The 27,268-nt window shown below is 40.8% G+C and overlaps 1 protein-coding gene across 1 annotated transcript in view; it reads right to left on the reverse strand.

The window, feature by feature from the left end:
• Positions 1-540: 540 nt before the first annotated feature.
• The window catches only part of gad2 (glutamate decarboxylase 2), a 103,543-nt gene continuing 76,815 nt past the window's right edge, over positions 541-27,268 (reverse strand). Inside the window, exons 9-16 of the mRNA XM_059971332.1 lie at positions 22,029-22,083; positions 17,173-17,289; positions 16,410-16,474; positions 15,376-15,454; positions 7,513-7,662; positions 4,629-4,736; positions 1,928-2,017; positions 541-714 (exon numbers count right to left, since the gene is read on the reverse strand). Coding sequence (XP_059827315.1) covers positions 541-714; positions 1,928-2,017; positions 4,629-4,736; positions 7,513-7,662; positions 15,376-15,454; positions 16,410-16,474; positions 17,173-17,289; positions 22,029-22,083 — 838 coding nt within the window. The remainder of the gene's footprint in view (positions 715-1,927; positions 2,018-4,628; positions 4,737-7,512; positions 7,663-15,375; positions 15,455-16,409; positions 16,475-17,172; positions 17,290-22,028; positions 22,084-27,268) is intronic.

Consider the following 27,268-nt stretch of genomic DNA (forward strand, 5'->3'; position numbering starts at 1 on the left):
ATAAAGTTTTCACAGAGCTTGAAGCACAGATCTTTCAGATATTTGTTTTTCACATCAGCTAAAGAGAATAAGCCTTAATTATTTTTTCTTTTGTACATCGATGAAATTTGCAAACACCTGGACTTTTACAATACTCAAAGCTTTGTAAATAGAGACCTTCATTAGTGACAACCACAATGGTGGAGGCTATTGGTGTTTAATGTGTGGCTGCAAAAATGCTTTTAAAGCATCGTAACAAAATATCTAAATAGATTTCAAGGTGCTCTATTTACTGTTACAAGATTGTTACAGTACTTAATGCTTTAGTACAATTTGTCTGAAGAATGACATATTGTTGATGAGTCAGAACTTTCAACAATATTAGTGAACGTCTAATTGCATTAAATAACTCGTAACGTCCATAATTCCAGATTGGAGTCTTCAGCTCCAGTACCTGCAGCAAGGGCTAATATCAAAGAAGACTAGTTTGGAGGAGGTAAACAATGAAGTACATTCACACAATAGCAACATCTCCATTGAAATGGGCCCGATGACTTGCAGTTACAGGTCGTGCCCAAGTCGCTCTATTTCCTCAATGAGGAAATCAATGTCTTCTTGTGTGGCTGCTGGGTTTGAGATGACCATACGGAAGAAATTAACTTTGTCACCTTGGGGCTGGTAACTTACCATTGTGGTCCCAAATGTCATCATCCTAGTTTTAATCTGTGGAGCCACCTAAAACAGTAAATGAGAAGTTAGAGCTTCTTCCTTCTGAGGAGTCCAAACACATTTAAACAAATAATGAACAGGAAGAGGAGGGGCAAGTCACTCGGCTTATTGACACAAGCAATTCAGCAGATACAGGAAATCCAGAGTAACACACACAAAATGCTGGAGGAAATCAGCAGGTCAGCAGTATCTATAAAGAGCCAACGTTTCGGGCCAAGACACTTTATTCCTTTCCATAGATGTTGCCTGACCTGCTGAGTTCCTACAGCACTTTATTGAGCCTACTCCACCTTTCAATCAGATCTTGGATTCAACTTCATTTTTCTACCTGATTTCTTAAACCTCAACCATCCTCACCCCATAAAATCTATCTACCTCAGCCTTGAATATAATTAATGAGAAGTTCCTCAACTTTAATGGTAGAGTATTCCTCAGTGACAGAACCCAAATGAGGTGAGATGTATTCTCTTTTTAGTCTTAATGGGTGACGCTGACCCTTATTGGAAGACTACACTCTCCCACTGGAGGAACTACACTCTTAGTGTTTACCTTGACTAGCCTTTTCCACCGTAGGTGGTGACTCTGAAGACTTCAGCTGCTTATGTGTAGATCATGACTGACGTAAAGTCACAGGAGCAGGAGGTGGATGGTCATATGAACAGCTGGTGCATATTGCAAATCCTGATAATGTGACCACTGATGTCAGACAGATGTCTGAACAGTGTTGATAATGGCTGGGGTTTCCTGTCTTGTAAAGACACTGCCCAGAAGAAGGCAATTCCAAACCTCTTCTGTAGAAAAAATTGCCAAGAAACAATCATGGTCATGGAGAGACCATGATCGCCCACATGATATGACATGGCACAAAACAAACAAATATATTAGAACAGAGTATGTGGTTTAATAGAATTAGAGAATTTGGTTTAATGGAATGCAACACTATTACCTGTTGTTCCAAAATTGTATCCAAATGTAGATGGATCTATCCACTATAAATTGCTGTAAAACACTGGAATCCCTAATTTCTAATGAGGTACATAAGGATCATTTGTCATAATGCAAATAAATGTAAGTATATGTGTAAAATCAGTTGTTTATAGGATCGTTAAATGCAAAACTGTATTTAACTTAAGAACTATGGAAAGAGGCATCATTCAAAGTGGACTAGAAACCTGGCATTTTGTTTGTCTTAATACAAGATACACAAAAATTGGCTTACTTTCATCAGCAAGCTCCTTCTCTCTTCATTATCTGGTAAATGTCGAATACTATGAGGCAAATACCAGAAGCAGACATTGGTGTGCTGTGGCTAAACAACAGAGAGAGAAAGGTCATTTGCCCCAATTATAAATGATTTCAGCATTGCAGAATACATTCTCTCCACATTACATAATATTTAAATAATTTGCCTTTAATAGGTTATATTCAGTTTCCAATGCGCTGATCAAATGATTGCACAATGTGTATCTGAGTCCTTTACAGATAATGGACTGGATTCTGCTACAATGTTGGTGGCAGTTCCTTAGGTATTATAGTGCCTCCAACTTGTGATGTTCAAAGGGTCTTTGACTTCTGCTTCTCACACTACAACATAAAAATCAGAGGTGTGTTGATTATCACACAGGCTCCACTGCCCTGCCCTTCCCACCACCAAACTCATTGGTGGCAATCCTGTATTAGCAGGGTGCTTTTCATGACAGGTCCCTTAGCTTCACACTGATGAGTTACACATTAATTTAGATGGGTAGCCAATCTTCAGTTCAAATCACAGTTTAGTTTAAATACACTGTTTTACTTTATATTTATATCATTAATTATTTTACAATGGCTTAATATATTGAATTGAATTGACTTTATTTCTTACATCCTTCACATACACGAGGAGTAAAAATCTTTACGTTACATCTCCATCTAAATGTGCAGTGGGCAATCATAGTAATTTATAATAAATAGAACAGTTGATGTAATGTAGAGTGCATTCAAATCAGCCTGAGTTCATCAGTCTGATGGCCTGGTGGAAGAAACTGTCCCGGAGCCTGTTGGTCCTGACTTTTATGCTGCGGTACTGTTTCCTGGATGGTAGCAGCTGGAATAGATAGTGGTTAGGGGTGACTCGAGTCCACAAAGATCCTACGGGCCCTTTTAACACACCTGTCCTTGTAAATGTCCTGAATCATGGGAAGTTCACAACTACAGATGCGCTGGGCTGTCTGCACCACTCTCTGCAGTGTCCTGTGATTGAGGGAAGTACAGTTCCCATACCAGGCAGTAATGCAGCCAGTCAGGATGCTCTCAATTGTGCCCCTGTAGAAAGTTCTTTGGATTTGGGGGCCCATACCAGACTTCCTCAACCATCTGAGGTGAAAGAGGCGCTGTTGTGCCTTTTTCCACACACAGCTTGTGTGTACAGACCACGTGAGGTCCTCGGTGATGTGGAAGCCAAGGAACTTGGATCTCAACCCCAGATCCATTGATGTCAATAGGGGTTAGCCCATCTCCATTCCTCCTGTAATTTGCGACATTGAGGGAGAGGTTGCTTTCTTGACACCACTGTATCAGAGAGATGACCTCTTCCCTGTAGGCCACTTTGTTATTGTTTGAGATGAGGGCAATCAATATAGTGTCGTCGATCAATTTAATTAGCAGATTGGAGCTGTGGGTGGCGATACAGTGAAGGAGGGAGTCAGTACACAGCCCTGGGGGCTTCTGTATTGAGAGTCTGAGGGTTGGAGGTGAGGGAGCCCACTCTTACAACCTGCTGGTGATCTGACAGGAAGTTCAGGATCCAGCTGCACAAGGCAAGGTCAAGGCCAAGGTCACTGAGCTTCCTATCAAGCCTGGATGGAAGTATGGTGTTGAATACTGAACTTTAGTCCAAGAACAGTATCGTTCGTCTCCAGATATATATTATAAGATATTGTTCAATCTATTCCTTTTATACTTTTATAAGTCTGCTTAATTCCACTTAAACTGCTTTTATATATGATTGAAGATCAGACACATTTAAATGCAATTAAATTTCCTTTGGTGATAGTGAACTGTCAAAGACCACCAGTTAGTAACACAAGAGACTGGAAATGATCAAATGTAGGTTTTTTTTTTGTCTCCACAAATGTTATAAAAAGTAGAAAATCTTCAGGAACACAGAAGTGATGCCACAGTGGAGCCTAAAATTCTACTCCTTGCATACGGATAACCATTTCCCGACTTGTTAAATCTGTATATTGTTTAGCTGAAGGTTTACAGGTATAAACATTAAAGCCTCATATTAGAATTGCAAATATTTTTATTAAAGGAGGAACAGTATGGCTTGGTATGCAATCAAAATAAGAGTGTTTAGAGCTACTGAAAGTATTTTTCATACATATTATCATGTATGGAAAATAGTCACCTCTAAAGACTCACTTTTGGATTGGTTGGCATTGTGTCAAATCAAAATGGCCAATGCAGTTATCTCATCTGCCTGCCTCTCAAAGGCCAATCAGTTAGATCTCTGGTAACTCCCTTTTGGTCAAGGTCGACCACAGATGTTGTGTGCCAGGCAACGCCGTCTGCGTTGTTCGTGCAGCAGCATCTGTGGCTGACGAGACCAATGCGAGGGTTGGAATCAGAAGACTATGAAACAGCTCTGTGAGTTAGAGGTTGTTGAAAGGCAGATTTTTTTAGTTTAGGGGTAGCCCAGTAAGATCAACTTCGAAGAATGAGAAGCAGGTGAAGTGGTGAATGCTGATCCCAAGGTTGATGCTGGCTCAGCAGTCATAACAAGCAAAAAACATCTGGTCTGTTTTACTGTTGCTTGGGCTCCATGTGCTAACAAAACTTTGCAATACATTTATCTTTTGTACTCTCCATTTGTTTTCAAATTTGTGAAACATCAGATACCCTTCTTTTTCCACCTTAGCCATTCAAATCGAACGTACTTTCCCATCAAGCACCATTTCAAATCCTTCTCTGTTTTTTATTTTGTTGTACAAGTAATCAGATAGGTCCAAGCACTTGTCAATCTGTGCCTCAAAACCCAAGGTACCCTGGAAAACAAAAAATGAAGATACAAGGGAGACTGAAGACACTGCAAATCTGAAGCAACATAAAAAAATGCTGAAGGAACTCAGCAGGTCAGTCAGCACCTATAGGGGGAAAAGAATTATTGATGTTTTCGGCTGAGGCTCCTTATCAGGATTAGGGAAGGGTCTCAACCCGAATCATCAACTATTAATTTCCCTCCGTAGTTGTTGCCTGACGTGTTGAGTTCCTCCATCATTTTTTTTTGCTGCTGCAACAAAAATTGAAATAAACTTTTCCATCAGTCAGCTATGATGTGAACATATCTTCTTATTTTTGGAAGTTATCTGCTAATCTCACCCTGAAAAAATAACACAGAAGGCAGGCCCAGAAGTTTTACAGACATCTCACCTTATTCTTATACAGCCCTTTGCAATAGTAATCCCAGAATAAGCAATGGATACTCGCCAGAGCTGAAATCAATTCAACAGAATTACTTCAGCCCAGAAAATCACATTGATTTTGTCACATCACAGTCGTTCTGTCTAAATCTATTAAAGCACCTTGATGAATCATAAACCTCTCACCTATTATGTATGCTTTGATCTGAAGGTGCTAGAAGCTATTTGGAATTAAGTGTTCAAGTGCAGTCATTAGGCCTTTGACATAGTGTAGGCAGGGGTAATTTAGACAGCTGTTACATTTATGCAAATTAACATAGTTAATCCATTTATCAGTGATGAATCAGGACTCCAATGCCCTTTATACTCATGCCCAGTACATAAAGTGTAGTTGCAAACTCTGAAAAAAAAACAGAACTTCATTCTGAATTGTATTAGTATTAATCTCAAAAAGCAACTGAGTACCGTTTTCTTCTCATTATTTATCTTTTTTCTTCAACATTTGGTAAGAATATACCGGTAAATTTAGCCTGAATTACCTGCTCTCTTAGTAAGTTACCCTTCTCGCTCTGAGACATCAGAAGAATGGAATGATAACCCATATCATTGCCAACAAATGCCCTGCCATTTGACACACAGTCTGCTTTTACAGACGTTTGGTGTGTAAGGTAAAGTTTAAGAGTTCAGGTTTGCTCTCTGAAAGTGATTATTATGTGAGAGTGTTGGATATAACGATAAAGCAGGTACTTGAAGGAGTGGAATTGATGGGTAAATCCACTGTGGGTGACTAAAATTGGTGACCTTAAGTGACGGAGATGGAATTAAAGCATATTACTTGTTTCTGAGGCTATGTCCACACCAGACCATATAATTTTGAAAATGCCGGTTTCGCATAAAAACGATAGGCGTCTACACTAAGCATTTTTGAAAATACTTCTGTCCATATTAAAATGGATATTTCAGCTAATCTCCTCCTACTGGGCATGCGCAGGACACATCTACCAAAAACAATGAAATGGCGTGCTGCTGTCACCATTTGTTCTGGCATGTCACGACAGCGTTTCTAGAAATCTCCAGTTACCATGTCCACACTGCTCCAGCCAATCGGTGTTTTCAAATTTAAACACTCTGCAGGGCGTTTTAGAAAAGTTCTGTTTCTGGGGGAGGAAAACACTGTTTTAGTGTGGACAGAGGGTCAAGATGAAGAGAAAAAGCTTTTGTTATGGATTTATCTGGTCTAGTGTGGATGTAGCTTGACTGTCCTCCACTTCCTGTATTTCTGGTGAAAAGTTCCTGCTTGGATTGGTAGAAGTTGCTATGGTTTCTTTCACACATTCCTCAAGAGAGTTACTCTCTTTGTAAATTGATATTGTAAACTGTAGTGATTATTAGCACTGTATCACGCTGTGACACAGTTAGAGAGGGATGAAGAGGTGAGATTAAACAAGGTAATGTGGTTTTAGAATCAGATGATGCTTCTTTGTCAGTGTTATATGTTGATAATACCCACAATGTGTGACATGCTCAGCAGGTCAGACTTTACTGATTGCATTAAAAAAACTGAATCAAAAACCTCAGGATTGGCAGAGATGGTCATTTTACATAATTAAAGAACAGGCCCTTCTGACGCAACGAGTTGCACTGCCCAGCAACCCACCTATATAACCTAATCACGGGATAATTTACAATGTCCATATAACCCACTAACCACTACATCTTTGGACTGAGGGAGGAAACCGGAGCGCCCTGAGGTCACAGGGAAAGTGTACAAACACTTTACCGATGGTGCTGGAACTGAACTCCAAACTGTGAAAGACCCTGGTCTGTAAACACATCGTGCTAACTGGTCCGCCGCCATGGTGTGTTCTATGCTTAGAACATAGAACAGTACAGTCCAGGCCCTTTGAACCCTGATGTTGTCCTGACCAGTTAACCTAGCCTACGACCCTTCCTTCCTTCACAGTCCTCAAGTTATTTTTTTTTTATCAGCCATGTGCCTATCCAGAGGTCTTAAATGCCCCTAATGTATCTGCTCTACCACTACCTCTGGCAGGGCATTCCACACACCTGCCACACTTACTATATAAAAAAAAAATACCTCTGATGTCCTGCCTATTCTTTTCTCCAATCACCTGAAAATTATAACCCTTGGTATTAGCCACTTCCATCCTGGGAAAAAGTCTCTGGTTATCCGGTTGATCTATGCCTCTTATCATCTTGTCCACCTCTATTAAGTTCCATTTCATCGTCCTTTGCTCCAAAGAGAAATGCCCTAGGTCACTCAAGCTTTTCTTTTAAGGCATGCTCTCTAAAATGTCTCTAATGTTTTCTCAATGAAAACTCTCTAAGCTGCTCATAAAGAAACCAATAAAAAATGCAGATCACACATTGAAATGCTTACCTTAGCTCTCCACATCAGCCACAATTTAAAAATATCCACATGTCGCCCACACTGCAATGCCTTATCTCCAGTGTCATAGGACAGATCATAGTGTTTGTCAGGTTGGAAGAGGTAGCAGGCATTCATCTGATTACAGCTTTGCAACAGTCCCTGCAAAAAGTTCAATCAAGTGTGAAGATAGGTATGACAGGTTAAAGCTTGGAAAGTAAAATAAAATCCAAAAAGTTGTTCATAAGTACAGGTCTAAACAATAAAGGATTTTAAATGACAAAGTGTAATAGTTTTTGGAATTCAGTAATTCAGAGGCTGTTGATTGCATGTTAAGGTCAGAAATGTGGAAGTTCATTGATTGCACAATGTTCAACTCTCTAATGGCTTTGCTACAATGCATGCACGCTGAAAACTGAATTTAAGCAAAACTCAGACATTTAATGTTTTCAAGACTGTGATAGTATCAAGAGGAAATTAAAAAAAAATAAGAAAAGGAAAAGCAGATGGAGTGAGTTGTGGGAGGGGAAGGTGAAAACGGAAATAGCTGTCTCCACTTATAACATCCTTTCACTCCACCTTGCTCCATCTGCCTCTTTATTTTGTCTGGCTTCAACTTTCATTCACTATCTTCCAAGTCCCCCTACATCCTTCCCCCATCATCTTGACCTGCCTATTATAGTTCACCCTTCCACAGTCCCCTAATCACCTCAGTCTCCTGTCATACCACTCCCTCACTACTCTTTATACTGATTATCACTCCTCTTCAGTCTGAGACCCAATGCAGAGTTTTGATGCAAAATGTCCACAATTCCTTTCCCTCTACAGAAGCTGCCTGACTGAGCAGAATGCTTGTGGCTCTTCTCAAATCTGATGCTCTCTAATGCAGGCAACATCCTAGTGAAACTCTTCTGCACCATCTCCAAAACCTTTACAACCTTCCTGTGATCCGATGATCAGAAAGGCAGACAAAGCTTTCAAAAGTGACTTCACCTAAGTTTTATACACCATTGACTTAACCTGTCAAATTTTATATTCAAAGCCCCAAACAATAAAATGAAAATATGCCACATGCTTTTTTTAATCATCCTATATCCTTGTGTTGCCACTGTAGGGAGCATGGATTTCCAGCCCAAGATATCTCTGTACATCAATGCTCTTAATGTCCTGCCATTTACTGTACAGAGTCATATAAAAGTATAGCACAGAAACGGGCCCTTTGGCCCATCTAGTTAATGCCAAACCATTTCAACTGCCTGCTCCCATTAACCTGCACCCGGATCATAGCCCGCCATACCTCTACCATCCACATACCTATCCAAACTGCTCTTAAACATTGAAATCGAAATTGCATCCATCACTTATACTGTCAGCGCATTGCACACTCTCACCACACTCTGACTGAAGAAGTTACCTTTCATGTTCTCCTTAAACATTTCATCTTTTAGCCTTAAACCATGACATCTATTTGTAGTCTCACCTAATCTCATCAGAAAAAGCCTTCTTGCATTTACCCTATCTATAGTCTTCATACGTTTGTATACCTCTATCAAATCTCCCCTCAATCTTCTATGTTCTAGGGAATGAAGTTCTAAACTATTTAATCTTTCCTTATAACTCAGGTCCTCAGTCCCGGCAACATCTTTGTAAATTTTCTCTGTATTCTTTCAATCTTATTTACATCTTTCCTGTAGATAGGTTAAGAAAATTGCAATCAATACCCTCATTCTTCTATACTCTAGAAAATAATGCCCTAACCTATTCAACTTTTCCTTATAATTCACATCCTCAAGTCCTGGCAACATCTAAATAAACTTTTGTGCACTCTTCCCTGTAAGTAGGTGACCACAGCTGCCCAAAGTACTCCAAATTTGACCTTACCAACATCTTATACATCTTCAACATAACATCTTAACTCCTACATTTAGTAATTTGATTTATGAAGGCCAAAAGCCAATGTACCAAAAGCTTTCCTTATGACCATATCTACCTGTGATGGCACTTTCAAAGAATTATGGACCTGTATTCCCAGATCCCTCTGTTCTACTGCACTTGTCAGTGCCCTACCACGCACCATGTAAGACCTACCCTGCTTGGTCCTATCGAAGTGCAGCACCTCACACTCATCTACATTAAATTACACCTGAGATTTTATCGCTCAGTTTTCCGGCCAGTCCAGCTCCTGCAGTTTTTCTTGCTGTCCACTAAACCACCAATCTTGGTGTCATCCGCAAATTTGCTGATCAACTTCACTACATTATCATCCAGGCCATTGATATAGATGACAAACAACAGTGGACCAAACACCGATCCCTGTGGCACATCACTAGTCACACGTCTCCACTCAAAGAAGCAACCCTCTACTTCCACTCTCTGGTTTCTCCCATGAAGCCAATGTGTAATCCAATTTACTGCCTCGCCTTGAATGCCAAGCGACAGAACCTTCTTGACCAAACTCCCATGTGAGAACTTGCCAAAGGCCTTGATAAATACTTTCCTGTAACATTTGATCTCCAAAAATGAAACACCTTACACTTACTCCACCTACCAATTTTGGGCCATATTTCCTACTCATCTATGTCCTGTTGTAACTTTCAACAACTTTACTCCTTATCCAAGACTCTGTGGTTTTTGTGTCAACTATAAAATTGATAACTAGCCCAACCACATTTTCATTGAAGTTATTTACATATATCACAATGGGGAGGTGGAGAGCTGGAGTTGGGACACAGAGGTAGATATGTGATATCTCCTGTGGTCCCTTCTCTCTCTCCTTCCATTTCACATTTGATCCTTCCAGTTTTATCCCCTTTCTATAATCTCCCATCAGTTCCCTGGTTCTATCACATCTGAAATCCTGTCTGCCCACAAATCCTGTCTGCCCACTACCCTGGACCCCCATCAATTTGCCTTTCGCACCAACAGGTCAACAGAGGACACCATCTCCATGGCACTTCACTCCGCCCTGACCCACCTGGACAGCCCCAACTCTTACATCAGAATGCTGTTCATTGACTTTAGTTCGGCATTCAATACTGTGACCCCCTCCAAGCTGATCACCAAACTTCGCCAGCTTGGTATCAGCTCCTCCCTCTGCAAATGGATCTTGGACTTTCTGATTAACAGATACCAATCTGTTAAGTTAGACAACTGCTCCTCCTTCACTCTCACCCTGAACACTGGCTTGCCTCAAGGCTGTGTGCTGAGCCCTCTTCTGTACTCCCTTTTCACCTATGGCTGCGTTCCTGTACATGGTTCTAACTCCATAATCAAGTTCTCAGACGACACCATGGTGGTTGGCCTGATCAGAGGGGTTGACGAGACGGCCTACAGGGACGAGGTCCAGCACCTGGCCCCGTGGTGTGCCAACAACAACCTGGCACTTAACACCTAGAAGACCAAAGAGATCATTGTGGACTTCAGGCATGCTAGGAGCCACACTCACATCCCCATCTACATTAACGGAGCTGTAGTGGAGTGTGTATCAAACTTCAAATTCCTTGGTGTCCACATTTTCGAGGATCTCACCTGGTCCCTGAACTCCTCTATCCTGATCAATAAAGTGAAACAGTGCCTTTATTTCCTGCGGAGCATCAAGAAATCTCACCTCTGTCCCAGGATACTGACGGACTTTAACCGTTGTACCATTGACAGCATACTCACCAAGTGCATCTCAGTGTGGTATGGCAATTGTCCTGTATCGGACTGCAAAGCACTCCAGTGTGTGGTGAAAACTGCCCAGTGGATTATCGGCACCCAATTGCCCACCATTGAGAACATCTACCATAAACGCTGCCTGGGCAGGGCGAAAAGCATTATCAAGGATGCATCTCACCCTAACCATGGACTTTTTACTCTCCTCCCATCTGGTAGGTGCTACAGGAGCCTCTGCTCCCACACCAGCAGGCTCAGGAAGAGCTTCTTCCCTGAGGCTGTGACCCTGCTGAACCTCACATCACAGCGCTAAGCAGTATTGCACCCATACTGTACTGTCTCAGTACTTTTATATTTGTGTGCTGTAGCAGTTATTTTGTAAATAACACTACTCTTTGCATTTCTGGTTAGACGCTAATTGTATTTCAATTGGCTTTGTATCTGTACTCGGCACAATGACAATAAAATTGAATCTAATCTACTCTAATCTAATCAAATTACTCACTTTTACCCTCTTCTCCTCATGGTTTGAACCACTCCCTATATTTCCTCCTCTATCTGACTTCATCAACTTTTCATCTCTCCCTTAATGGTTCCCATTATCACCTGCATTACTGATCAGATTTCAGAACTTCTGGTCTTTGTGTCCCTACCTACCACTCTCTGGCTTCTGTCTCCACCTTCATCCTCTCCTCTCCAACTTCATCCTCCCACTTTTTTTATTCTTCTTGTCTGCTTCCAACTATCCGTGACCTGCATTTTTCTCCTAACTCTGCCCTTCTTCTTCCACCTGGCTCCATCTGTCCATCGTTCTTCACCTCACTTCCATTCATCTACATCCTACTGGACCCCTTCCATTTGTACCAGTTAATTTCACTCTCCACTCTCAGTCCTGATGCAGGGTCCCTACGTAAATCATTAACTGTTCCTTTCCCTCCACGGGTGCTGCTCAACTTGTTGAGTCAGGCAGCAATTTCTTTCATTTGAAGTTTGAAAGCAATTTCTCAATCAGCACCAGTGGAGAAGTTCAAGAAGGTTCAGTCAAGAGGGCCAGAGAATGGCTTACAGGACTGCTTGGAGATGGTGGACTGGATCATCATCAAGTCTGAATGAATATACCACAGTTGTCATGGAATTCATCAAAACCTGTGTGGATGAGTGTGTGCCTTCAAGAACATCTCAGATATACCCAAATCAAAAGGAGAAATAGGAGATGCATAGTCTTCTGAGGGTTAGATCTGTGTGGCATTCAGGGCTTGGTCTGCGGGATTCAAGACCAGGGATCCAGAAGTATACAAGGAGCACAGATATGAGCTACAGAAGGGTGAAGCAACAATTATGATTGAGGTTAGAGATGGAATCAGATGTATGTAAGTCCTCACAGGGTTTTCGTACAAAGCAAGACCTAAAATCATGAATGGCAGTGATGCTCCACTCCCAGATGAGCTCAACCCATTTTAGGTGAACTTTGATAGGGGGAGTAACACTGCACCTCTGTGAATTCCTGCAGCATCTGGTGATATTGTGATCTTTATCTCAGTGGTCACTGTTAGAACATCCTTCAAGAGGGTAAACACTTGCAAGGCATCAGGACCTCATGGTGTACCTGGTAGGGCACAAACAGCCTATATAAAACAACTGGTGGGAGTGTTCAAGCACATCATCAATCTCTCAATACTGCATTCGGATTTGCCATCTGCTTCAATGGAACAATCATACCAGAGCTCAATGTCCAGCAGGAAGAGTATCAACAACTATCATCCAGTGGCACTCACATCTACGGTGATGAAGTGCTGTGAGAGATTGGTCATGGCTAGAATCAACTCATGTCCAAGCAAGAACCTGGACCCACTGCAATTTGTCTATCACCAGAATAGGTCTACAGCAGATGCAGTCTCATTGTCTCTCCACTTGGCCTTAGATCATCTGGATAACAGTAACACTTATGTCAGACTGCTGTTTATTAACTACATCTCAGTGTTCAACACAATCAAACTCTCAGTTCTAATCAAAAAGTTCCAAAACCTCGGCCTCTGCCACTGGATCCTTGACTTCCTCCCCGGGAGACCACAATCTGTATGGATCAGAAATAACACCTCCTCCTCGCTGACAATCAACACTGGTGCATCTCAGGGGTGTGTGCTTAACCCACTGATCTACTCTCTCTGCACCCATGACTGTGTGGCTAGGCACAACTCAAACACCATCTATAAAGTTGCTGATGACACTATTGTTGGCAGAATCAGATAGTGTCAAGGAAGCATACAGCTGTGAGACAACCACTTGGTTGGGTGGTGTTGCAGCAACAAGCTTGCACTCAACGTAAGTAACACCAAGGATTTGATTGTGGACTTCAGAAAGGGTAAGTTGAGAGAATACACACTAGTCCACATTAAGGGATCAATGGTGGAAAGGGTGGGAAGTTTCAAATTCCTGCATTTCAACATCTCTGAGGATCTATACAATTGATGCAATTACAAGGAGGGTACAACAGCTGTTATTTACTTTAGGAATTTGAGTTAAATTGGTATGTCACCAATGCACTGACATATTTATATATATGTACAGTGAAGAGCACTCTAACTGGTTGCATCACTGTCTGGCATGGAGGGGCCACTGCACAGGACTGGAAAAAGCTGCAGAAAGTTGCAAACTCAGCCAGCTCTATTGTGGGCACCAACCTCCCCAGCATTCAGGATACATTCAAATAGTGGCACCTTAAAAAGGTGGCATCAATCATTAATGTCCCCCATCACCCAGGATACGTCCTCTTCTCAGTGCCACTATCAAGGAGGAGGTATAGGAGCCTGAAGACACACACTGAGTGTGTCAGAGACGGCTTCTTCCCCTCCGCCATCAGATTTCTGAATGGACAGTGAACCCATGAACTCTTGCCCTTTTTTTTGCATTGTTTTTTAAAAATATATGCTTACTGTAATGTATAGTTTTTATTACTATGCATTGCAATGTACTACTGCAGCAAAACAAAAGATTTCATGACATGTGCCACTGATATTAAACCTGATTCTGTTTCTGAGTGAAAGTTTAAGATCACAGAGTTGTACAGCTTGGGAACGGGCCCTTCCCCAGCATGTCTGTGCTGACAAGGATCCAAACTGATGCTTCTTTGATTTACTCACACTTGGCCTGCATCCCTCTATTCTCTTCCTATTCAAGTAACTGTCCAAATGCCTGTTAAACATCATGCATATGGTCTACTCCTGTTCCAATGTCTTATCTTCACAAATCTGTGGCACATAAGTCTTCTCCATTGAAGTACGAGTGAAAATTCTTAGGGTAATCTTTAAAGTCAGAGTACCTAAAAATAACACATCTGATCCCCAACAGGAATCGACTAAGCTTGTTAATGTGCTAGCCATATGGGACCTTTATCTTCATGGAGAATCTATGCGAAAGAAGCGTATGGTAATTCTGAAAATCCAACTCAGTGCATGTGTGTGAAATAATGCAAAAGGAGCAAAGTTTAACAGTGATCTGAATCATGACTGAGGATAACTGGATGGATTGGGATTTGGGACACGGATGAACCGCAGCAGCAAAATGGAATGTAAAATGGCAAGAAAGGAAGAAGATGGAATTACGGTGAAAGAGTGCTTAAGAAATCAGGAGGTAAAGAAGTGTGTAATAACAATTGGAAAGCAAGAAAAAATACCAGATAACCACATGAAGAAAATTGAGTTGCATATCATAAAAAGGCTAATGAATTTTAAAATTTGAACAGATTGAAATTTTCTGGGAGTAATTGAACCAAGTTAACTAAGAACCCAGCCTGCTACAGAATATCTTGATTTTTACAATTTAAGATTTATAAGAAACAAATCTGTGTATTAAAAACAATCCTAACTCTCACTTATCACCATCCAAAAATATCCTGATGTTTTACATGACAAAATCATCAGCACATTGGCTGATTAGATCAGGTGTTCCCAATAAAGTGACCATTGACTGTATTTCTTCCTGTATCACTGACTGCAGAACAAGGACAGAGGGCCCAGGTTCATTTTAAGATTAACAGCTAACTTGGGTATTTGCTGGTAATTGTTAGTGCTTCTACTGCCACTGTGGGAAGACACTTAACGATGACATGAAGCAAAAATTACATCAGGAAACATCATAGTCAGTATCTATAAATGGGATTTAAAGAGATAGTGGCATTATTAATTCACTACCAATGAACCTGCATGAAAAAATGGTCCCTACCTCCTCTCTGACCAGTAGAGCTGAACACTGCAAGGGGACTCCCATCATCTTGTGTGGATTCCAAGTAACAGAGTTCGCCCTAGAAATAAAGATATCAACTGTATTTATGAAAAGGGACAATAAATACCATTCAATCACCTTACTGCTGCCAATCTGAATTTGAAAAGTACATAATTAGCTGTTAGAAATTAAAGCAGGAGGAGCAGACTGGTGGCATCTCCCCTTTGAAACTCTGAACACTCAAGACCTACCAGTACTGTATTAGGCCACCATGAAACTTATGACAGGAGTGAACAATAATACATAATTATAATTTTAAATCTGGTTGAAAATCTATTGTGAAGCCAAAAGTGGATTTTAACTCTTGTAATCTGCTGGAAATTATGCAGTTAAAAAGCAGTGGAGGAGGACTTAACCACTTCTTTCCCACCTCGCTGTCGTTGATACCCACCAAGGATCTGTAGTATTCAATCTTCAAGAAGGGCCCAGTGAGGAGCTAATAATTTGATTGTGGCTTGACAAAACATCTGTCGTTTCGGGCGAAGGGTCTCGGCCCAAAACGTCAACTGTACTTCTTCCTATAGATGCTGTCTGGCCTGCTGTGTTCCACTAGCATTTTATGTGTGTTGCTTGAATTTCCAGCATCTGCAGATTTCCTCATGTTTGCAAAACATCTGTGTTTTTTTTCTACCCTTGTGTGAGTCCTTCTATGGCCACCAATGGACATATCAACTAGATATCTTAAAAGCAGACATCTGACTCCCAGCAACATTTTGAGAACAGTATTTTGTTGTACCTCCAGCAATTAGAATAGGGAAGTTGTACCAAAGCCTTTTTCTATCTGGGATATCCAAAATAAAATCTAAACAGGCCTTGAATTTCTATAGACCTGACCCAACTTTTTTTTATATTCAACAGCTTCGCCAGGGGTTCCTTTAAACTGGCACCAAAATGAGAGATTGAGCATAAGTCAGCAGCAGACTGTTGACAAGTTGTGTCACCAGGTCTGAGAAAGTGGCAATAGCATTCATTACCTCTCAGTTCCACTTAACTTCCAGCGATGTTTTCTAGACATCAGCAAACCACCACCCCAGGCTGCCTGAATTAAAATAAAACAGAGAGTTAAGCAAAGTAATACCAACATTTCACAATAGTTTAATTCAAACAAAATCAACTGCCAATGGAGTTCGGATGCAGAGTTGTGATCAGAAACATTGGCAATTTGCTTCCTCCCACAGATTCTGCTGAGTCTGCTGAGGTCCTTCAGCCAGTTGTTTGTTAATGTGCCAAAGGGATGACGTGGATAATGGGCAGTGAGATCTCTACTTAGCTAACTAACCAATAAAAGTCAAATCATGCAGATGCTGAAAATCTGAAAATAAAACACTATAAATTCTCAGCAGATTACATGGCATCTATGGTAGAAGAAATATAATTAATATTTGTGACTGTTGATTGAATGTTAACTCGGCTTCTTTCTTCACTGATTCTGTTTGACCTTGGTACTTCCAACTCTTCCTGCTTTATTTCATTATTTTGTTAACGTTTGCCATTGAGTTAAATAAATAAGAATATCTTCAAATGAGACACTATATTTTGAATTTTAATCAGAATTTTATGGAGATAGGTGGAGGCTGGGTGTGACACAACCTTTGCATCTACAATGTGAAGATGGTAAGGTTGCAGTTTAAAATATGAAAGTTGATGAAAGCTTTGGGAAGAGCTGTCTTCCTATTGGAATAAGTGGGCAGGATTAGGATTTGAGAGGAAATGGCAAACATGATCAGACACACTTACATCCACATGCATCCAGATCTTGTACTTCTGACATAAGTCGGCAATGGCAGCTAGAGGGTCAAAGGCACCGTACACTGTGGTGCCAGCCGTAGCATTCACAAAGAACGGAACAAAGCCCTGGACAGAACAGAAAAACCTGATCAGAAACTCACATGAGAAGGAAATGTTAATATGTTATGTTGGTGCAAACGTATTCAGGAAATATGCAAACACGACAACATCTACAGATGCTGGAAATTCAAGCAACACACACAAAATGCAGGTGGAACACTGCAGGCCAGGCAGCATCTATAGGGAGAAGCACTGTCGACGTTTCGGGCTGAGACCCCTCGTCAGGACTAACTGAAAGGAAAGATAGTAAGAGATTTGAAAGTAGGAGGGGGAGGGGAAAATGCAAAATGATAGGAGAAGACCGGAGGGGGTGGGGTGAAGCTGAGAGCTGGGAAGGTGATTGGCAAAAGGGATACAGAGCTGGAGAAGGGAAAGGATATCATTCTGCTATGTCTATCCATGGCCTCCTCTACTGTCAAGATGAAGCTATACTCAGGTTGGAGGAACAACACCTTATGTACTGGCTGGGTAGCCTCCAACCTGATGGCATGAACATTGACTTCTCTAACTTCTGTTAATGCCCCTCCTCCCCTTCTTACCCCCTCCCTGATATATTTAGTTTTTTTCCCTAGTTTTTTTTCCTCTCTTTCTGCCCATCACTCTGCCTATTCTCCATCTCCCTCTGGTGCTCCCCTCCCCCTTTCTTTCTCCCTAGGCCTCCCATCCCATGATCCTTTCCCTTCTCCAGCTCTGTATCCCTTTTGCCAATCACCTTTCCGGCTCTCAGCTTCACCCCACCCCCTCTGGTCTTCTCCTATCATTTTGCATTTTCCCCTCCCCCTCCTACTTTCAAATCTCTTACTACCTTTCCTTTCAGTTAGTCCTGACCAAGGGTCTCGGCCTGAAACGTTGACAGTGCTTCTCCTTATAGATGCTGCCTGGCCTGCTGTGTTCCACCAGCATTTTGTGCAGGAAATATGCATATGTTATGTTGGTACAATATTTAAAAGATAAAACAAGCTCAAATCCCATCATGTCATTTGTGAAATTTCAATTAGTTTAAATTCAGTTAGCTTTGATTTAAAAAACCTGTCATAGTGATGAGGCCATATGTGACTCCAGACCTGTGTAATTTCCACTCTTGCTTCCCCCTCCTTCCCCCCGTGTTTCATTTTTAAATGACCTAGCTAGCAACTCATACTGTAACCACTATGTTGAAATTGAAAAAGAATAAAACTGGATAGAGCTCTTATCAACGTTTTCAGCATTGAATGTGGAGAGCGTAAAGTCTTGCTCACAAATGTCTTTGGATCGGTGCCCAAAATGGACAACCTGACAGTGATATCAGCGGCTGATGTTCCAGAATCCTCTATCACAATTACACATTTAATAGGACCTTGATATGGAACCCACCCAATAAAGTCTAATGACATTGGGTCATACATAGGCAGCAAATTGTCTTCTTTCTCATCACTCACTCAGTTGATGAGCCAGTGTTTTTCCATGTTGAGCAACACTTGGAAGAAACACAGAATGTATTCTAGCTCGGTGACTAAAATGCCATCAACAAAAGTAGCTTTGCAACATCAGCACAGGCTGATACCTGAAGATTGGGTCTGCAATGGATAGTGAGTGAATCAACAAGAGGCATAAGCCTACTGAACCATCTCCTCACCATTTACATAATTGGTGCAAAATCCTTGTTAAGACAAGATCCCAGCTTCATACTGTGGACACCTTCCATCACATTATGTCACACTACAATCTGTGCCAATTGTGATATGCTCACAATAGATATGACAGCTCAAAGCTGGGCATTCATTGGCATTGTAGACCAGCAGCAGCAGGGATGAATTCCACCACAATCTGTGTCCTCATGCTAGTATTATCTTTCACTCTACCATTACTATCAAACCAGGGGATTAAACCAGGATCAACGGGTGTAGAAGGGCCTACTGAGAGAAGTAACACAGGACTACATACATCAGAACTAAATGATCCTTAAACCAATGGATTAGATCGAAGCTTTTTGCACTGGAGCAGTCAGGTTTTCCTTCTCCCACTTGGGATTGTTTCTGTCTAGCCTCTCTCCAAGGGTAATGGTCATCTTGGAATTAAGGTTGCTGGCTGACAGAGGACAAATTTTATTGTTGCATTTGTTATAGGTGTAAAACTCTTGTTTCTTTATGTTATTCCTTGTTTGCTTTACTTTGAGGTATACAAGATGTTAAGAGGCATAGATTGAGTGGATAGCCAGAGACTTTTTCCCAGAGTGGAAATGGCTAATATAAGGGGGCATAATTTTAAAGTAATTGGGGGAAAGTTTGGTGGGGGGGGGAATGTCAGAAGTAAGTTTTTCATACAGAGATTGCTCAACTCTTGGAATGTCTTGCCAGGGATGGTGATAGAGGCAGAAAAATAAAGAGGTATTAAGAAACTCTTAGTTAGGCACATGGATGATAGATAAATGGAGCACTATCCTAGAGTAGATTAAAAGGCTTGTACTGTGCTGTATCATTCTATGATCTATTATATCTCATTCTTTGTTGAATCTAAATTGTGGCTCAGATCTATTGGATTCAATCAACTGCTGAGATGTGACCAAGGATTGTAAGCACAGAAACAGGTCACTTGGCTTTCTGTTTGTTATGCCAGACATAAACCTATATCAATTGAACAAATTCCCAGCAAAAAGAGTTTATATTTACCTCAATTGACTCTTCAGAAATGTAGTGACTACGTATTTACATTTAGAGTAGAGAGTCTGAAACAATCAATTGCTCTTTTGGTCAAACAATGGCCTAGAAATTCTCTTATCCAGTATGCTATGGACAGAAATAGATTGTGTACACTCTGATTTATATCTTCCATCCACAGTAATAGATTGGGTACTCTCTGTGATTCATTTCTTCCATTCACATGTGGAATACATCAAAGAGCATTTAAAGCACCTTCTAATAAGATTTATTAAAACATAATTCAATATCATCACACTAAAGCACATTCCAAGACTAAGATCTGCCTTGTCATAAATTAAGAGGATCTATTGTTACCTAGTTCATTGCCATGGAGGCGGACACGGCCGGTATCTTGCAGGCATATTCTCAAGCAATCTTTCTTAATGTATGCCCACTTTCCTCGTGTCAATGTTCTTGGAAGCACTAAACTCTCACTGACATCAGAACATGTGTCCAGTAAATCCAAAATGCAATTGACTGTTAGAACCGGATCAATTGTTTAAACTTTTCCATCACCCACAACACCTGACTGTGTGTATGAAATCTTCTGCCCCTCAACTGATTGTGTGTCTGACTTTCACAACCCTCAGTTATGTTCTATATTCAGAGGTTCTGTCATTTGATTGTGTGCCTGAGTTCCCACCCATTTCCCTCCCCCCCCACCCCCCACAACCCATTATGGTATTTTTGATTAAGCCTCACACTTCCGATCCCAAATAAAAAAAAAACATTTTTATTTGCTTACTTCTGGATTGGGGAAATCATGCAAAATTTCTCTCAGGGAAATGCATGTGTGCCATTTGGAAATAAAGTAACTGATATGCTTCAGTGATGTTGATCATTTAAATTGTATAGTTTTGAGCTAACAATATACAACATATAGTTTGAGGTTAATGGTAATGTAAATAACAGATAGGACTTAGAAGGGGTCTTTATTTTGATCCTTTCCCTTTATGAAATTTTTATCAAAAGTTTATATTAATAATCTGCCCCAGCGCTTTTACCATTCTTGAGAAAAATGTCAGGATTTACGTACATTCATTCATTCACTCTAGTTTCCCTTTTCCCAAAAGTGGAAGCTGCCCTGACTTCTCACAATGTCTGAAAGCCCCATGCAGGAAAATGGAAAAACGTATCCGAGGCATTCCAGTTAAGATTTATAAAGATGGCTGTAACTGTCAGAGGTGGGTGTTGATGATTTTCCTCAGGAAGAATATGTCTTGTCGGTCAATAAAACCACTGCCCATCCTATTACCTGCTCACACTGAACTGGATAGCCATGGTCTGTCAGTCTCACTGGGTGGAAGGCTGGAGTTTTCCAAAGGGTAGGGGAAGTTTATAGACCTGGATCATAAGATTTGGGTTGTGAATCTACTGGGATCAAGGAGAGGATGACCAGTGGCAAGAGAGCAATCAATGGAGAGTGAGGGGTGAGGTGGAGCAGGGAGTGGGAGAAGGAAAAGAGAGTGAATCAAATTTCTGTAGGTGCAGAGCAGCAAGGGGGTACTGAAGGGATTGAAGGTTGAGAGAGAGGGGGCTTGAGGCATATTTGTACTCTTCTGAATGTGTGTGGATAGATGATGAGGCTATGCTTAAGTTCAAGCTACAGAAACTGGTCTTCTATGTCCTTCTACCTGCCATAATTTGAATAGGGCCTCACCCTGCTGTATCCATGTGGCAGCTAGCGTGCAACAACTACCCCATGTTTGAAGAAGTTACAGGTATGTACTTTCCACTTTTCTTTGTAGGGGAAGCAATTCATCCTTGATCTCAAGGTGCTGCCTATTAGACAGATAACAGAGCAGTATAAACCAGTCCCAGAAAGTGAATGCTAATATCTACTCATTAAAGCTATCTGGGCTGTTGAATTTTTATCCCAATCTCAATATTCACTCCTTAATCCTTGACTATATGTTATGTCCACTGTAAATATAGCTGACAGCTGACAGCTGAGTGCCCTGTACTGTCTTAACATCCACAGGAAGCTCATGCCTGATTTATAAATGTGCATAGGAAACACGCAATAGCTTTAATTGGGATTTTATTTAATTCAAAACATGAACTGACCTTTTGCTTAGCTTCAAGTATTCTTCTCTCAAGGTCTGATGGTATTATTTTCCCTCTGAAAATTTAGAAAAGCACAGTCACAACTTGAAATGTTGCTGCAATTCTGTAAATGGTGTTTAGCATTTTTGCATTTAATGTGAAAACAAGCCAAGTGCTAACAGTGTGCAGCAGAGAAAGCGGCTTTTTAACCCATTGCAAGATTAATGGACTTGCTGTGGGCGTTACACCACATACTTCTTGACTGTACCACGCAGACAAAAAAAATTACTACTTCACTTTGGAAATGGTGAATGAGGTGAAGGAAATTATTCAGAGTGTCAGTTAATTATGCCTGAAAATACTGAAAACAAATTAGCAGTGATTCAAAGCATTCACAGGGATAGAAGGTTAGAGAGTTCATGCTGAGAGAATCAAGGTCATGCTTCAGAGTTAGTGCCTGGTTTCTGATGGATAATATAGATTGTGCTATATACTATATATAGTCTACAAATATAATATATATATTGTAGTATATAATATCTAGTAGGCAGGTAACTGATGTCCTCATTTCTGAACAACCATAGGACACTGCTTTCAAGTATTGGGGATTATTTATCTATTGAGCAGCTCATCTGTTTTTCCAACAGAGATTGCATGATGAAAAATAATTTATCCTAACTGTGAGTGGCTAGGAAATTGATAATTATTCCATTGACCATGTTTCCATCCACATTCTTAGCCATTGCGCAGAATTGGAACAATGTACGTCTGACAATAGCCCTTAATTCCCCTACTATGTAAAAATCTATCTAACTGTATCTTAAATATATTTAGTGAAGAAGCCTCAGCTGCTTCCCTGGGCAGAGAATTCCACAGATTCTCCACTTTCTGGGGGGGGGGGGGAGGCTTTGGACACAAGGAATATATTTAGGATAGATCCTTCAACAGACATCCATTGTTTCAGATTTGTCATATGGAGATACTAGTCCAACCCTGAAGGCCTTCATTATTTTTGGCATAAGTGTGTCTAAAATTCTGACAGGGAATTATACAGTATTGAGGCATAACATTTTTATAAGATCTTAAATGGATTTCATTTATTTTATATTAAACTATTTATAAATTCCTCCAATCTTAACAAACGTAGTCTGAAGCACTTTAATGGGATAAGACCTGATAAATCTATTAAGCTGTTTTAAATTACATGCAGCTGAACTAATACTATAACACAATTTTGCCTCAATTCAAGGAAGAATCGTATGTTCTTTATGAACAAAAATTCTTCATTCTTATCAGCCTTGTTTATCTTTTCCAGTTTGGATTTCAGTGACATTCTCCTTGCTGATACAGGCTTTCTTTGTTGATCTAGCTGCTTGTCTTCATATTTGTTTTTCATATCTCCCATGACTTCATTAGGTGCTTGTCCTTCCCAGTAGCATTTCCCTTTTGGAAATTTGCTAGTCAATTTGACAAAGTATCAATTATCTCTCCTGGAGTGTGCCATTGTGCTCATTGCACAGTACATCCTAGTTCTTAAAAACAATAGGACCTGAACATTTTAAGTACAGGTTGAGTCAATACACACTCACTACCTCCATCTAAAACACACTGCGATTATGACACTTCTCAAATACACACCTCCAATATCTGGAGCAAACTGGCTTTTTGTATAAAGAATTTAAAAATAAAGGACCCTTGTCTATGACCTGTTGTGGGATTTGAAATGCCCTTTCTCTCTGAAGAGATGCAATCCGACCTTGTGAAGTGCGATAGATTTACAGGCAGCTGCTGCAAGTAGTTAACACAAATTATATATCTTGTCCTTTGTGCAAAGGCATTGGAGTTTTGAACAGGGAAGCTTTTCTAATTGTATAGGTTGCGAGTGAGTTTTGGTCACTTTACTTAAAAAAAGGACACAATTGAATTGGAGACAGTGTAAAGGAAATGCACGAGGTTAATTACTGGGATAGAGACACAAGTGATAACAGATAGTGGAATCTGGACCTTGCAGAGGCAAGACTACAACACTCAGACTTATACCTTCCCTCCACATGACTCCACTAACAAACACCAGGACACTATCTCCCACTCTACTACTGATGTCATTGCATCAGCAAATTTCCATACCACAGTCTTCAACATGATAGTGTCCCAAACCTGCTCTACCCTGCTTTATCTCTTACCTAAGATCTACCTAGAAACTTCTCTGGTACACCAAATGTTCCTGCCTGGTCTTACCCCACAATATTTATCCTTTCCTACCTGTACGTTAACCTTTCTCCTCTTGTCTGCACCCTTCACCTCCACATTCAAGACTCCTCTCATGCCCTCAACTATCAGAATCTGGGTTAATATTACTGGCATATCTCGTGAATTTTGTTGTTTTGCAGAAGTAGTACATTGTAATACAACAATAAAATTACTATAAATTAAAATAAGAAATATATATAGGCAAAAAAAGAAAATATTGAGGTAAGGTTCATGAATTCATTGTCCATTCAGAAATCTGATGGTAGAGAGGAAGAAGCAGTTTGTGAAACATTGAGTGTCTGTCTTTAGACTCCTGTACCTCCTCCTTGATGGTAGCAAAGAGTAGAGGGCATGTCCTGGGTGGTGGGGGGTTCTTAATGATAGATGCTGCATTTTTGATGCATCATCTTTTGAAGGTGTTCTTGATGCTGGGTGGGCTAGTGTCCATGATGGAGCTGGCTAGTTTACAACTTTCTAAGGTTTTTCCGATCCTATGCAGTAGCCCATCTATACCAGGTGGAGATGGAACTATTAGAATGTACATCTGTAGAAAATTGAGAGTGTCTTTGGCGACATGTCAAGTCTCCTCAGACTCCTAATATAACCACAGTTGTGCCTTCTTTGTGTTTGTATCAGTATGCTAGTCCCAGGATAGATCTTCAGAGACGTTGACACATGGGTAATTGAAACTGCTCACCCTTTATATTGACAATTCCTTGAAGACTGGTGCGTGTTCTCTCAGCTTCCCCTTCCTGAAGTCCACAATAAATTCTTTGGTCTTGCTGACACTGAGTGCTATGTTGTTGTTGCTACACCACTCAACCAGCTGATCTATCTCACACCTGTATGCCTCCTCATCACCACCTGAAATTCTGCCAACAATAGTTGTGTCAGCAGATTTATGGATGGAATTTGAACTGTGTCTAGCCACACAGTTGTGGCTGTAGACAGCAGATCAGAGGATTAAGTATACATCCTTGAGGTGCGCCAGCAAGGAGGAGGTGTTATTTCCAATACACACTGACTGTGGACTCCTGGTGAGGAAGTCAAAGGGAGGTACAGAGGCCCATGTTTAGGAGCTTAATGATTAGTACAATAGTGTTGAATTTTGAGCTCTAATCAATAAACAGCAGCCTGACATAGATATTGCTATTTCCCAAGTGATTGAAGGCCAAATGGAGAGCCAGTGAGATTGCATCCACAGAAGACCTATTATGGAAATAGGCAAATTGCAGTGGGTCTAGGTCCTTGCTTAGGCAGGAGTTGATTCTGGCTATAAGCACTTCATCACAGTAGGTGTGAGTGCAACTGGGCAATAGTCATTGAGGCAGCTCTCCCTGCTCTTCAAAGTTCAAAGTTCAAAGTAAATTTATTATTAAAGTGCATATATCACCATATACAGCCCTAAGATTCATTTTCTTGCAGGCTTTCAAAGTACATACAAAGAAACACCTTAGAAACAATGAAAAACTGTGCACAAGATGGGCAGACAACCCAAGTGCATAAGAAAAACATTTGTGCAAATACAAAAAGAAAAAGAAAATATCGAGAACATGTGATGAAGAGTCCTTAAAAATGAGTCCATAGGTTGTGTGAACAGTTTAGGGTGAGTGAAGTTGAATGAAGTTATCTCATCTGGTTCAGGAACCTGATAGTTGAGGGGTAATAACTGTTCCTTAACCTGGTGGTGTTTGTCCTGAGGCTCCCATACATTCTTCCTGATGAGAGAGCAGTGAGAAGAAAGCATTGGCTAGTGATGGGGATCCTTGGTGATGGATGCTGCTTTCCTGTGTCAGTGTTCCTTTTAGATGTACTCAATGATGGGGAGGGCTTTACCTGTGATGGACCAGGCTATATCCATTACTTTTTGTAGACTTTTCCATTCAAGGGCATTGGTGCTTCTACATAAGGCCTTGAAGCAACCAGTCACTTTGCTCTCCACTACACATCTATAGAAGTTTGTTAGAATTTGACATTGAGGAACCACCTCTGATTCCCTGATGAGGACTGGGTCATGGACCTCTGTTTTCTCCTCCTGAAGTCATTAATCAGCTCCTTGGTCTTGCTGACATTGAGTGAGAGATTATTGTTATGGTACCACTCAGCCACCCTCTAAATGCTCACTTGTCACCACCTTTGATTCGACCAATGACAATGGTGACATCAGTGAACTTAAAAATGGCATTGGAGCTGTGCTTAGCCTCACAGTCATAAGTATAAAGTGAGTAGAGTAGGGGGCTAAGCACACAGTCTTATGGTGCACCTGTGCTAATGGAGATGGTGAAGGAGATGTTGTTGCCAATCCGAACTGACTGGGGTCTGCAAGTGAGGAAATCAAAGATCCAGTTGCACAAAGTGGTATTGAAGTCTATGTCCAGGAGACTCTTGGGCACTGGTATAACTGTTGCCATTTTGAAGCAGGGAGGGAACTCCAACTGCAGCAGTGGGAGATTGAAAATGTTCTTGAATACTCCCGCCAGTTGATTGGCACAGGTTTTCAATGTCCTACGGGCACACCATCAAGACCTGATGGGTTGACTCTTTTTTAACAACTTCCAATTTCCTTATCCTATACAGCTCATCTTTATCATGGACATCCAATCTCAATATACTTTCGTCCCCTGGAATGTCCTCATACCCTCTGTTCTGTCTGGAATAAAGACCCAACAAGTTCATCTCTACAATCGCTCTCATTGACAGAGCAGAACTTGTTTTTTTTACTCTGAGCAACTTCTCCATCCATTCTTTGCCTTTTTACAAATCAAAGGTGTACAGTAGTTATGAGCAATCTCATGGGCCTCAGAAAACAAACATCTATTTTTTTTTGCTGTGCATGTGGAACAGTTAATGTTCAAAACCTATTTGGTTACTCCTCTCTTTCCCTGCTACATTGTTAACTGAATTGGTGATACTTCCTGCATTTGTGCAGAACTCATTAATTCTATCATCTTTGTCACTGGATTACAGAATGGACACTTCTCTTCCTTTTCTTGATCTCTCTGACTCCATTT

Source organism: Hypanus sabinus, chromosome 6, assembly GCF_030144855.1.
Source record: "Hypanus sabinus isolate sHypSab1 chromosome 6, sHypSab1.hap1, whole genome shotgun sequence".
NCBI lineage: Eukaryota > Metazoa > Chordata > Chondrichthyes > Myliobatiformes > Dasyatidae > Hypanus > Hypanus sabinus.